The sequence below is a fragment of the Sceloporus occidentalis genome, unplaced genomic scaffold (genome assembly GCF_023333645.1).
Source record: "Sceloporus occidentalis isolate IW3139 unplaced genomic scaffold, rSceOcc1.0.p SCAF_23, whole genome shotgun sequence".
Lineage (NCBI taxonomy): Eukaryota > Metazoa > Chordata > Lepidosauria > Squamata > Phrynosomatidae > Sceloporus > Sceloporus occidentalis.
Genome location: NW_028317003.1, coordinates 1,411,072 through 1,423,011, shown reverse-complemented (window position 1 = coordinate 1,423,011; position 11,940 = coordinate 1,411,072). Strand labels below are relative to the sequence as shown.

The window sequence follows — 11,940 nt, the reverse complement described above, 5'->3', positions numbered from 1 at the left end:
TTATTATTTATCAAGCTTTACCTCAATACATTTTAAACTCGTTAACACGATACAGGTTTCCTTAATTTATCTCCCGGTCTGCTTTGCTGATGACTTCAGAGATGCCTAAAAAATATGACATGCACCGACTTGTTCTTTTTCTCAATATTTTGAGCTTGTTAGGAAATTTGTATTTAGATCCAAATTGTGATGTGCCTTCCCTTTTGTGTATATTTGAGGTCCCGATGACTTTTGGGGGCGCCGTTACACTGCGCCATAGTCTCAATGGGTTAAAAAGCAGTAGTAATAGAATAGACTCAGCCCCACGGTAAGCAGTACAGCCGTTATCTAACTGCCCCCTTTAAATTACAGTTTTCTCCCCCTTAAAGCTGTGTGGAAGCATATTTAATAGTTTCTCCCCTCCCCAATACATTTGCCTCTGTCCTAAGCATTCAGGAGTTAATTTAAGGGCTTTTACTTCTTCTCCCAATGTGGTTGTCAAAAGCCATTTACAGAGCATACCCCCCCCCCCATCTGCTCTGAAGCATCAAAGGAGCTGGTCCCCCACCTTAAGGCACAGCACACACATCAGCTTTGTCTTGGACCTGCATTGGATTACATGGAACACATTTGGTGGTGCATGTCTAGTATATAAGGGCTGAATTTGAAAACAGGCAACCTACACGGGCCGAACGGTTCTTACGTGCTGACAATATAAAAAATAATAATAGTATCCAGCAAAGTTTGTATGAAGAGCTTTGTAGACGCGCATGGCCATATCCATCCATGTCACATTTAGCCATTAAGGGGACTAAAATGGATCAGCTCATTTTGGAAACAGCTGAACACTCTGGTTTACCGATAGTCGCTGTGGTCCATCCACACAAAAAGAGAGGAGACATTTTATTATTGGTATTGTTTATTATGATTCGACCCATGTCATTTTAAAAAGATCTGTCAGACAGGTAGAAATAAGTATGCAAAAAAAATCTGCAAAGAAAACATTTTTTTTTTTTTGTAATCCTTAAGTGGCAGAAAACCAAAAACAAACAAAATAATAAACTACATCAACTGTACTCCCACAGCGTGAAGATCACTTATGCTATAGCAGCCAAGTAATCCTTCACCTCGGCAGGAGTGAGCCTCTTGAATCCAGCTTCATTACAAATTCCAACTTCGATATTGTCCTCTGTCATTTGCCCTTCAAAACTTTCCTGTTGGGACAGAGAAAAGTTTATTATATATCAGCAAAAAGAATACAGGACGACCACAGTCATAGGACAATTGCATAGAAATACCTTGAGTGTTAAAATTGCAGTGTGAATGGCATCCTCAAGCTCCAGATCTTCGTTGTATCTGAACAAAAAATATACAAGCGGTTTTTCAGAACAAGATTTTACAGGGGAATATTAGTAATAAAGCATTTTCATCCAGTGCTTGCAATATTCTGCATCAGTGGTAAGTGCCCTATTATAAACGTTTTCCCTTTAAAATAAAATTTATATTTCCAAACTGGATAGAAGAGACTTATTGTATGTTTTTATTTTGCTTTTTACAGACTAACATGTGAATTTTGAATTAGGAGCTGTGTTACTATAATTCTAACTGCATATGAAAAATCCTACTTAAATAGTATCCTTTCATAAATAAGAGCAATATGATGCTGAACACCGGTGAAAATGTGGGGTGTAAAATGTGAAAGGAATACATAGCTTTTGTGCTATGTTATGAATTTTAGTACCTTTTTTCAAGGAAGGTTTTTCCATTCACATAGTTCTTCCCCATTGCTGTTGCTTTCCATGCAAAATAGGCCCCCTAAAAAGAGAACAGACTTTAGTATAAAAATGGAGTCACATTTGCAACAAAAAAAACCAAAAAACGTTTAAGACACACGCCCAGCAATTTTTCTTTTCAAAAATGTGTTATAAGTAGGTAATGTATGTTTGTACCTACACCACCCTACGTAAAATGTATATAGTTGCGACATTAGAACGCAGCCTTGTGGATTCTTCTGCATTCACACCATCAAGGGTGCCTTTTGCTATGTACTAGATTTATAATAATAAACATGTTTATATAATAAAAACGAGAATTACTACCGCTACAATTCAATTGACTTTCCTTTTGCCACCCAGTGATTTAACATAGTGGGGTCTAGAGGACTGCATTGCACTGCACAAAAAAAATTGCGGGTGGTCTTGCTGGGGTTGCGGGCGGTCAGGCACTGTACCTGCGGGTCCCGGTAATCCCGCGCAGTCCCGCAAGGCTGCCTTCTCGCTGCTCCCTCACAGGGTCTCCTCTCTTGCTCCGCCCAGGAACAAAACGGAGTCACGTGATGTGACGTCACTTCCCGTGACTCCGCCGTGTTCCTGGGCGGAGCAAGAGAAGAGACGCTGTGAGGGAGCAGCGAGAAGGCAGCCTTGCGGGACTGCGCAGGAAATCTGCAGTTCAGGTAAGGAGGTGGGCTTGATTGGCCACAAATGTAGCGGGAGCGGGCGGGATTGGCCACAAATGTGGAGGGAGCGGAACACCCACATTGCGGGAGCGGGCGGGATTGGGCAAAGAAATCAGCGGGATTAAAAAAGCAGTCCCGCGCAGGGCTCTAGTGGGGTCCCTTTAACCTTGGAGTCCCACCATAGTGAATGCATAACATGCCTCCCTCAGGCCATGCTCAGCTCAGGCCAGGGAAGTTTTTGTCCGGTTTACATTCCTTTAAACCAAACGGAGCGCAACTCCTAACATGTTCTAGGTTGTTAAAAATGTAATTACTTCACACCAGAATTTAAATATCAACTTCATAGTTTCAGGAAGAATGTTTGATTAAAGATTAATGTGAATACAGTGTTTGCTTGTTACGTTATTTTGAAGATAAAATGATAAAAATAATCTTAGCGTCTCATACTATGCCAGTTATAAATTGCAGGGGAGTTTGGGGTCTGGGATGGTAAAGAAGTTGTAGAGCGATAGCAGAATTACTTACAGATGGATCAGACTGAAATAAATATGGTCGTCCCTCATCCCAGCCTGCAATTAGTAATGAGACTCCAAAAGGACGTACACCACTGGGAGGGAAAAAAAAAAAAAAGAATACACTCTCAAACACACCTGTACACCAGAACGACCGCAAATATACAGCATATTACAATAGGTTTAAGTAGCTAATTGTAACTAGTCATCCACAATCTTCAGCGAGAGGGAACGATTCCTCAAGTCACAGAAAAGTTATGGCACCGGTTCAAGGACACCATACTACGTCCACTATAGAAAACTGATTGTACCTTTGCAGTTATTCATAAAGTTATCACATCCTGTATCATAATACTCTGACCTCATACATGTATGGCTCGACAGAAGTAGTCTTAACGTTAAATAAGCAGTCCTGCCATTTTCTTAAAAAAAACAAAAAAAAAACAAGTATATATATATATATATATATATATATATATATATATATATACACACACACATATATACATATATTAGCTTTACTAAACTAAACGTACCAAGCTTGGTACGTCTGATGTGCACATAATCCTTGTTCTTTCGCGCTCTGTGAAAACCTGCATTTCCATCTTAAAGTGTCAAGATACAGTCAAATCCTAGAGGGTCGTGGGCTTAGATGTAACGAAAGGAAGTTTTATTTCACTGTGAGCGATGGATAAGCAGTTTTATTTTTACTGTGGCAGATGGGGCGAGCATAATGCTATAGTGAATGTAAGAGCCTCTAGTTTACTAAAACAGATGCCCACAGACCAACCCTTCTTTGCAGTAATAAACACCACAAATATTATAACGGCTACTTACCCAGACTGTGTATATTCCTGCATGACTGAAGCCACTCTCTGTACTAGTTGTGCTGTTGGAATGGGTTCCTGATACACAAGGTAATACTGCTGAGCTAGTTTCCTGGCTCTTCGAACAAGAACTCTGTGAGGACAAACAACCTTAAATAGTGCTGCTAAAATCAAACATCATTTACCACAACAAACCCCCCTTAAATATATACAGTATTCCTGTGGTTTTACTTCTAGTACAACTGTCCATTGTACAGCGATGCCGAATAGGATGGCGCTATCTACCGTATCTGCTCGATTTTAAGACGACCCCCCAAAATTTTAACATTAATTTAGGAAAAAAGTTATTGGTAAATATTAATTCACATGTAAATGATTTTTTCATATTTAATAAAAGCTATGATTGAGAAAAATGCATTTCTTGTTTTTATTTCCTTGTATTTCCTTGCCAACCTGCTCCTCACAGTTATGCACATCTGTCCCCCCCCCTCCAGCTCGCCACTCTGTCCCCGGATATGCCTTACACCCCCAGATATGCCACTCTGGCCCCCCAGATTTACCAATGCATCCCCAGACTTGCCCTCCGTGCTCCAGACTCCCTGGTGCCTAGCAGGGGCAGACGGTGGACGCCTGTGCGTCTTTCTATGATGGAGCACCGGAAGGTCGTATCATGCCGGCGCTTGATCATAGAAGCCCCAGCGGAAGTGCCAGGCAGCAGCGGAGGAGACGGTCACCGACTGCCACAGAGGAGGATCCAGGTCCCCTGCAGCGTTGTCTTAGTCTCATAGTCAGATCTCTATTTGAGGTTGGATTATAAGATGTCCTCAAATATAAAAAGGAGGGGTATTTTTCAGAGCATTTGCTCTGCAAAATCCTTGTCTTATATTCGAGCAAATACAGCAAAACAGTTTTCCAGCACGTCTTCCTTTATGGCAGAGAATATTTGTAAGTACATGCCTAAAAACTAGCCACGTAAATAGCTTTTGTCTGTTCCTTTGAATTAAATCTGTTAACTCCTTCCTGTATTGCCGTGATTTTGCCCTTTGTTTTGATGGACCACTAACACGCACGCACACACACACACACACGCACACGCGCACACGCACTATTAGTAAAGGGAGGTATCCGAGTGAAACATCACCTGTCTCGTGGAAGGCTATCTGAACGAGAAATAAAATAAGCACGCTGCACACCTGTAATCCGGTCCCATGCCGCTGTAGACCATGCCTATGTGTTTGGTAATTGGTTCCACTTTATGTACACTCTGCTCATCGTAAAGGATAGATTTCTGTTTCTTCTCAGTTGCCAAAACCACTCCATTTGACGCTGCAACAAAGAAGCCCCATTAGTGCCGGGCCTATTCATTTAACCGACAAAACCAAAACTGGGCATTACTGTCCCTTTATTAGAAATGGAAGCGCCATGAATACTAATATAACATTAAAAAAATGCAAAAGGTTCTTTCGCGTTTAAGTAGTCCATACACTAAGTTAATTTTTTCTTTATGAAGTTATATTAACACATGCTTGTCTAAGCAACGAATAATAAATAATAATACGCCTGTGTTCACATTAAAGCGGTGGTGGAGGTTCATCCATCAAAATACATACCTTTGATTCCAACAGAGGGAGCACCCGCAGCTACAGCTGCCAAAGCATACTCAATCTGAACGAGTTTGCCTGACGGACTAAAAAGAGGGAGAAAGGTTATTCATACAAGTGCCTGTATTTTTCAGATTATCGTTGTGCTTATGAACAGTAAAACGTGGCCCTCTCGTGCTTAAAGCCCTTCTCACTGGCAAGAAAGCAATGGGGCCAAATGCGTCTGCTCCAAGTTAGGGAGCTAGAGATGGGAAAACAAGAGCAAATACATACAAGGACATTCTAGTGAATCTCTCTATGCATTTAAACAGAACCCCCCTAAAAAAAAAGGGTGCGCTAAAGTGCATATGATGGCTGGAGTGACCCTTTAACACAGCTTTTACCAATACAGTGATCATTGGTACGAGGCTGTTAGGAGCATCCCAGAGGAAGGCAAACAGAAAGTGAAACAAGATTTAGACAAAAAAAAACCAGAGGCCTGTTATTCCCCTTGTATGAAAATCGACATACTGCCCATGATTTAGACACAAGATCCTTGGTGATTCGATGACTGGTATTGAAAAAATAAATAAAAAAAGACTGGCCGCAGCAAATGATGAATCGAGGTGGAATATGGCGGAAACGCCAGAAAGGACACGGTCACAGTTGTCAACGTAGCATATCGGAGTACTGTGTACACCTGGCATCTCATTAGGATTTTTTATCATTTCTGATGAAATGATTATTGGAACAGAAAGACCTCCAGGGTCCCAAATGTCTACGTGACTCTATGACTCTATGCGAAGAATACACCTTCCCGGGGGCCGATAATATCCGTTTCCTTATTAACGAATGCTACATTAACGACCCTAGAGTAAAATTACCAACAAGAACGAAACTGCTGAGCACCAACAACCCATTAAACGTTAAAGATTTGCAGAAGACGGAGGATATTTTAGGCTTAAATCCATGCATTTGAAAATGAAAGCACAGGAATTGTAGAAAACAGGAATATTAATAAAATGTATTTCTCTTTTCTTCCTAAATAAAAAAAAATATGTAGGATGTTAAAAATGACTTTTGCCAACGTCTGATTTGTTAAACACAATATAATGCCACGGATTAACCAGTTAGTGTCTGTGTCATTCTGTGGAGTCATATGGCACTATCCAGCCTTCAGTCCCTGAAGCGCAGTAATATCCCTGCTGGGAAACCCTATAGCAACCCTACAGCATCCCTATATGAATGAAGGCCGGGGTTCACATTAGCTCCACGGTGACTCTGCAAAGTTACCGGCCTGCGAGACATCCCAATACACAGACTGGATACAATACACATACAGATTAAATAAACCCCGGGGCAAGGCAAAGAGTAGGGGAAAGAGCCAAAGAAGGCGCCGGTGTATTAATAAATAATACCGTAAGGCTTTCCACCTACCTGAATGTGGTGAGCGAGAAACTATAACCGCGTTCAGCCATCTTCAGTAGCGCTCCTCCTCTTTGTGAACCGCACGGCGAGCGCGCCTACGCCATCACTGTCACAGGCGGCGAGCGCATTACGTCACCCGAAGCAAATACGTCCAATTGCCAGTAAGGATAATGACAGGTTGTACTAAAGCATGACGGGTAATGTAGTCCTCAAGCAATTATGAACTGTCCTAAGAGGCAGAATAGTTGTTATACTACAGGAAGCAAAACGCTACGGCTTTAGCATTCTAGCCAATAAAGCTACTTTTTACAAGACTGTTATTTTTTTTCTGGTATTGGTATAATATTAAACGTGGCAGTGATGTGATTTCTTTCTTGGTCGATGATTTTGCCATATTTTTCTTTAATTGTTTATAACATACGAGGCATATTGAAATATAGGTATTTGGGGCACTGGAAGTATCCTCGTTGTCATGACTGTGCAGTAACATGCGCATTTCCCTGTCGCGTTTGCAATGACGTTTCACCCACCCTGCCTGATAGCCTATAGAAAGACGCTTCTCAACTGGCAAATTTCGCTAAGAGTAGAGGTTGGTTGGCGGCAGCCATCTTGGGGCTGGCGTGTCTCTAAGTCTTCCGCTTAAGCTAGTTCCTGTGACCCACGCAGAGGTGACAGGCGTGTAAGGGTAGATGTGAAGATGGTGCTACCCGGTGGGCCAGTTGGAGGTGTCCTGAATCTCCTCCTCAGATGTTGTTTGCGCGCTGAACAAAATGTCCTTCGAGCTTTGGGCCTGCAGCCGATGTCTCCTGGTGAGAAATCAGATCTCCAAGAGAAGGAATCATTTAGGGTGATAAAAGGACTTCCATGCATGTTCATTCATTCTGTTCGTATGAATGAGACATGTTGAAACACATGTTTAAAAACTTGGCTATGTGTCATTATGCACTTAGTGCATAGGATAGCTGAGACGTCCCTCAGTGTGGGGGGGGGGTCTGCAGAATCAATTCAGCCCATCTAGTCTGCCCATTTTTACTGATGTAAAGACTCAGACCTTAATCTCAGGCCATGATCTTGGCTTAGATTCAGGGTAGCTTTATGCCCATCCCATGGAAGGTACTGTGTCCTACCCTTCAAGTTAGGGAAAGCTAGTTAAGTAGTACTGTATATGTGGCTAATAATATCAATAGCTGAAAATATTTATATATGAGGTCATATGTAATATATATATAAAGATTTGGTCGCTATACCAACCAAAGAAATGTTATGATTGCTCCACTTTTTTTGTGGTCTCATAAAGTGCCACTGACATCCCAGCTGTATAGTCGTACAATATCAAAAAATATATATATACCGTATTTTTCGCTCTATAAGACGCACCTGCTGATAAGACGCACCTAGATTTTAGAGGAGAAAAAAAAGGAAAAAATATTTTGAGCTAAAAAATGGGCTAAAATATTTATTACAATAACTGAATAAGCTATGAACACAGTAAGACACACACAGACACAGTAAGACACACACAGACACAGTGAGACACACACACACACACACACACAGTAAGACACACACACACACAGTAAGACACACACACACACAGTAAGACACACACACACAAACACAGTAAGACACACACAGTAAGACCTCCCTCCCTAACCCCCTTCTCAGTATCTCCCCTCTAACTCCCTAACCCCCCCTTCTCAGGATCTCCCCTCTAACTCCCTAACCCCCCCTTCTCAGGATCTCCCCCCCCCGCCCCGGTCACTTACCTTAAACTCCTGTGTTGGAAGCGTGAGGCGTTTGTCTCGGGTGCCGGCGCTTCACTGCTGAGCGCCGGCGTCTGACGTCATATGCCGGCGCCCAGCGTAAAGCGCCGGCACCCGAGACAAACGCTTCCAACACAGGAGTTGAAGCGCTGAGGCAGGCGGCGGTGGCGGCCGCCGCCAGCAAAGGATTCCTGTATATCTGTCAGGCAGGGGGGCCCGAGAGTTGCCGAGCGGTTGTCTTCAGCAACCGCTCGGCACCCCTTGGGCCCCCCTGACTGGCAGAAATCCAGGACTCCTCTGCTGGCGGCCGCCGCCGCCTGCCTCAGTTGCGACCCCCGGATTTATCGGCGTATAACACGCAGGTAGGGTTTAAGCTCCGGATTTTAGTTAAAAAAGTGCGTGTTATACGCCGATAAATACGGTATATCGTTGCCCTCCCTCCCTCCCTCCCTGCCTGCATCTTCGCTCCATAAGACGCGGCTGATTTTTCATCCTACTTTGGGAGGAAAAAAACTGCGTCTTATGGAGCGAAAAATACGGTAGTTTGTTTTGTTAGTATTTAATGCAGAATTACAATAAAGATCACCATTGACTATATTGAAGACCTGTAATGTAAAGCTTTAATAAATTAGAAATACAACAACTCCATTTTCTTTTAATTTATACTGTTTCTTTTTTAATACCCAGCACTGGCTTTGGAGGCTCCACCAGCAGAGATAGATTCAGATAAAGGTGACAATGCACCCAGTTTTCTTGACAGCATATTTTGGATGGCTGCACCAAAAAGTAGAAGAACGATAGAAGTCAATCGCTGCCGGCGAAGGAATCCAAGAAATCTCATAAAAGTGAAGGTATTTTATTTGAAGTGATTTTTTTTTTTCTTTCTACAAAATCTTATACAATTCTATATACCAAATAATCAGCATATTTTTACAGATATTAAGCATTAAATCTACATTAAAAGTCCACATTATGTATATACTATGGATTAGAGATTCTCCCCATTTGCCAGAGCTTTACAATGATTCTTCCCCATTAAGTTATCTCTGCCTTCTCCTTAAATTGCTGGTTATAGGAAAAGAATGCATTGTTGCTTATTAAAGTAAATTATTCGATGTTCATAAATCCCATTCTGATTCAAGATGACCCATAATTACAAAACTCTTCCTATGTGGGATACTTACTATATAAAAAAAAAAAAGCTAACAGTTACATTTATTCACTTTCTTGAAAGACATTATGTAGGTCCACTTCGGCCCTTCTTGAAGCAGTTCATATGGATTAAAATACAAAAGTTATAATTATGGATATTTTATGTATGTTTAACTCAGATGGTAGTAATTTGGAACTTTGCTCTTACATTTTGTCTGTAAAGCAAAATTGACTGATACAGATTCAACCCCTAAACTAAAGATCATCTCAAGTAAATAATGCACGCTTCTTGAACTGGAATCTGTGATTGGTGGCTGCAGTTTTAATGAGATTTACATATAATACCACTTATAGATTTTGTATTGAATATATACATTTTATTTCAGCTCTAGTTTTGGGAAATTCAAACAGAATCATTCTTTCCCCCCCCCCCCCGCCTTTTTATTTCTTTTTCACTCAGGACAATATTGACATGTGTCCAGAATGTGGTCACCTGAAATTAAAGCATGTTCTTTGTGGCTTCTGCTATGAGAAAATTCGCCACGAAACTCATCTGATCAGGGAAGAAATAAAGGCAAAGGAAGGAGGGCCCTTCAAAGCCCCCACAGTAGAGACTGTTGTTCTCTATCAAGGGGAAAAACCACATGCCGAAGATGAAGGGAAGAGGATTATTGAAAGAAATCGCAAGCGTCCATCATGGTTTGCCTATTAATAGCGAGTTTCACTGGCTGTACATCATCCGATTCCAGAAAGTGAACTTGTCAAGAGTGCCCGTATACATGATTGCTTAAGGGAAGTGGCTTTCCAGGAACGCTAATGGATTATTAGGACAAAAATATCAAAATGATTGTTTTGTGGGTTTTCATCCTGTCTGCGAAGTCTACGTGTCTGTTAGAGAGTCTGTTTTACAGTTCCCAAAAGCTCAGTTCAAGGAGCCTCGTAAGCTCCAAAGAAAGTAATCAATTGTACATATTAAACGGGTTTACTTCTAAGGCTTGCTATGACATGGTTATTGTTTTATATTTTTTTTGTTCATAGAGCAAGTGGAAAGCAAATTATACTGATCCATTAGAGTCCCTGCAGTTCATCATGCAAGTGAAGCTTTCTGTATACGCCTTTTGTACTAAGAATGTGTAATCGCATCACGTGGTCTAAAACTATTTTGAAAATAAATCCAAAATCGGCTTTCTTAATAGTGTCCATTTTTGTATGTTCTAAAAAACATTTAATCTTTGGCTCATCTTCTCTGTTCCCATGGGATCTATAAAAACAGACTAACTATTTAAGTTTTATAATGAAACGTCCCTCTGGTATTTAAATAATTAAATGAGTGATAATGCCACTTAGAAAGTAACATTTTCTCACCCAATTCATTGGGAGTTTATGCATTGTTTTTTTTGTTGCTTTTTTTGCACAATGTGCGCCAACGCTTTTCAGTCAACTTTAAGTGCATTCAACTTTTGTGTCTATAACCTCCATAGCAGAATGTTGCTTATAAATGTAAATATATTTTGTTCATTCAGATCAAATATCAAAGACATCTGTTTTTAAATGTTACAGGAGCGTGGGCTGCATTCGCTTTGAAGCTGCTTCTGTTTCTCTCCATTTTTTGCAGCAGTGGTTTTATTCGCAAGATTTCAGTCCTTTGATATATTATGTTATCCCAGGGGTTTCTTAGTGAGATTATCTCCTTTGAGACCTATGTGCTGAATCCAGTGCTTAAATCGTACAGCAGTTATTGAACATTTTTTCTTCATCTGTAGTAGCCATTTTGTTACTCTTTGCTGTGAAGTTTTATATATATATGATCTGAAGACCCTAGTGAGAATGGGGGAAAAAATGGCTTAGGGGAAACAATCGGCTTTGATTTGTTATAATCCAATCATATCTGATTTAGCTGAAGTACTATTTCCATATCCATTATATTGATAAAAAGTGGTGTTTTTTTGGCATTGCTACAAATGCAGTAGTCCTATTGGCAATTTGGTTGCAGTGACCAGATAATTCTTCGAAATTTGGATTGGCATAACCGCACAAGCAATGAGGACTCCCTACAAAAAGGTTGTATTGTCCGTTGAGTTAAGAATTAACTCATCTGACATGATTTAATCCTTTAACAGCCTTAGGACATTCTATTAAGTAATAATATAAGTGGCTGAGATGAATTTTTCCTTGCTTTTACACATTTTCTTCTGAAGGTGTCATTGCTGATCCCACTGGAAGCTCTAAAGAGAGGTGAGATCT

General features: G+C 40.9%; 2 protein-coding genes across 2 annotated transcripts; one reads left to right on the top strand and one right to left on the bottom strand.

Annotated features, from left to right (window-relative positions):
* Window positions 1-1,076: 1,076 nt before the first annotated feature.
* On the bottom strand, window positions 1,077-6,831 carry LOC149300674 (proteasome subunit alpha type-2). Its single transcript, XM_089484851.1, has 8 exons — window positions 6,791-6,831; window positions 5,384-5,460; window positions 4,967-5,099; window positions 3,784-3,906; window positions 2,960-3,041; window positions 1,721-1,794; window positions 1,278-1,335; window positions 1,077-1,193 (listed from the first exon to the last, which is right to left on the bottom strand). The coding sequence occupies exons 1-8, from the start codon at window positions 6,829-6,831 to the stop codon at window positions 1,077-1,079; spliced, it is 705 nt and encodes a 234-aa protein (XP_089340977.1).
* Window positions 6,832-7,478: 647 nt separating this feature from the next.
* LOC149300673 (large ribosomal subunit protein bL32m-like) lies at window positions 7,479-10,408 on the top strand. Its single transcript, XM_089484744.1, has 3 exons — window positions 7,479-7,591; window positions 9,227-9,395; window positions 10,157-10,408. Exons 1-3 carry the CDS (start codon window positions 7,479-7,481, stop codon window positions 10,406-10,408), a joined length of 534 nt encoding a protein of 177 aa, XP_089340870.1.
* Window positions 10,409-11,940: the final 1,532 nt, after the last annotated feature.

Bases quoted from the DNA above. Each gene is read 5' to 3' on its own strand.
- LOC149300674 (XM_089484851.1), bottom strand. From the start codon at position 6,831: ATGGCTGAACGCGGTTATAGTTTCTCGCTCACCACATTCAG. The intron at 1,336-1,720 runs GTACTAAAATTC...TTTTTTGTTCAG, and splicing joins AAAACCTTCCTTGAAAAAAG to ATACAACGAAGATCTGGAGC. The intron at 1,194-1,277 runs GTATTTCTATGC...CTGTCCCAACAG, and splicing joins CTGCAATTTTAACACTCAAG to GAAAGTTTTGAAGGGCAAAT.
- LOC149300673 (XM_089484744.1), top strand. From the start codon at position 7,479: ATGGTGCTACCCGGTGGGCCAGTTGGAGGTGTCCTGAATCTCCTCCTC. The intron at 7,592-9,226 runs TGAGAAATCAGA...TCTTTTTTAATA, and splicing joins CTGCAGCCGATGTCTCCTGG to CCCAGCACTGGCTTTGGAGG. The intron at 9,396-10,156 runs GTATTTTATTTG...TTTTTCACTCAG, and splicing joins GAAATCTCATAAAAGTGAAG to GACAATATTGACATGTGTCC.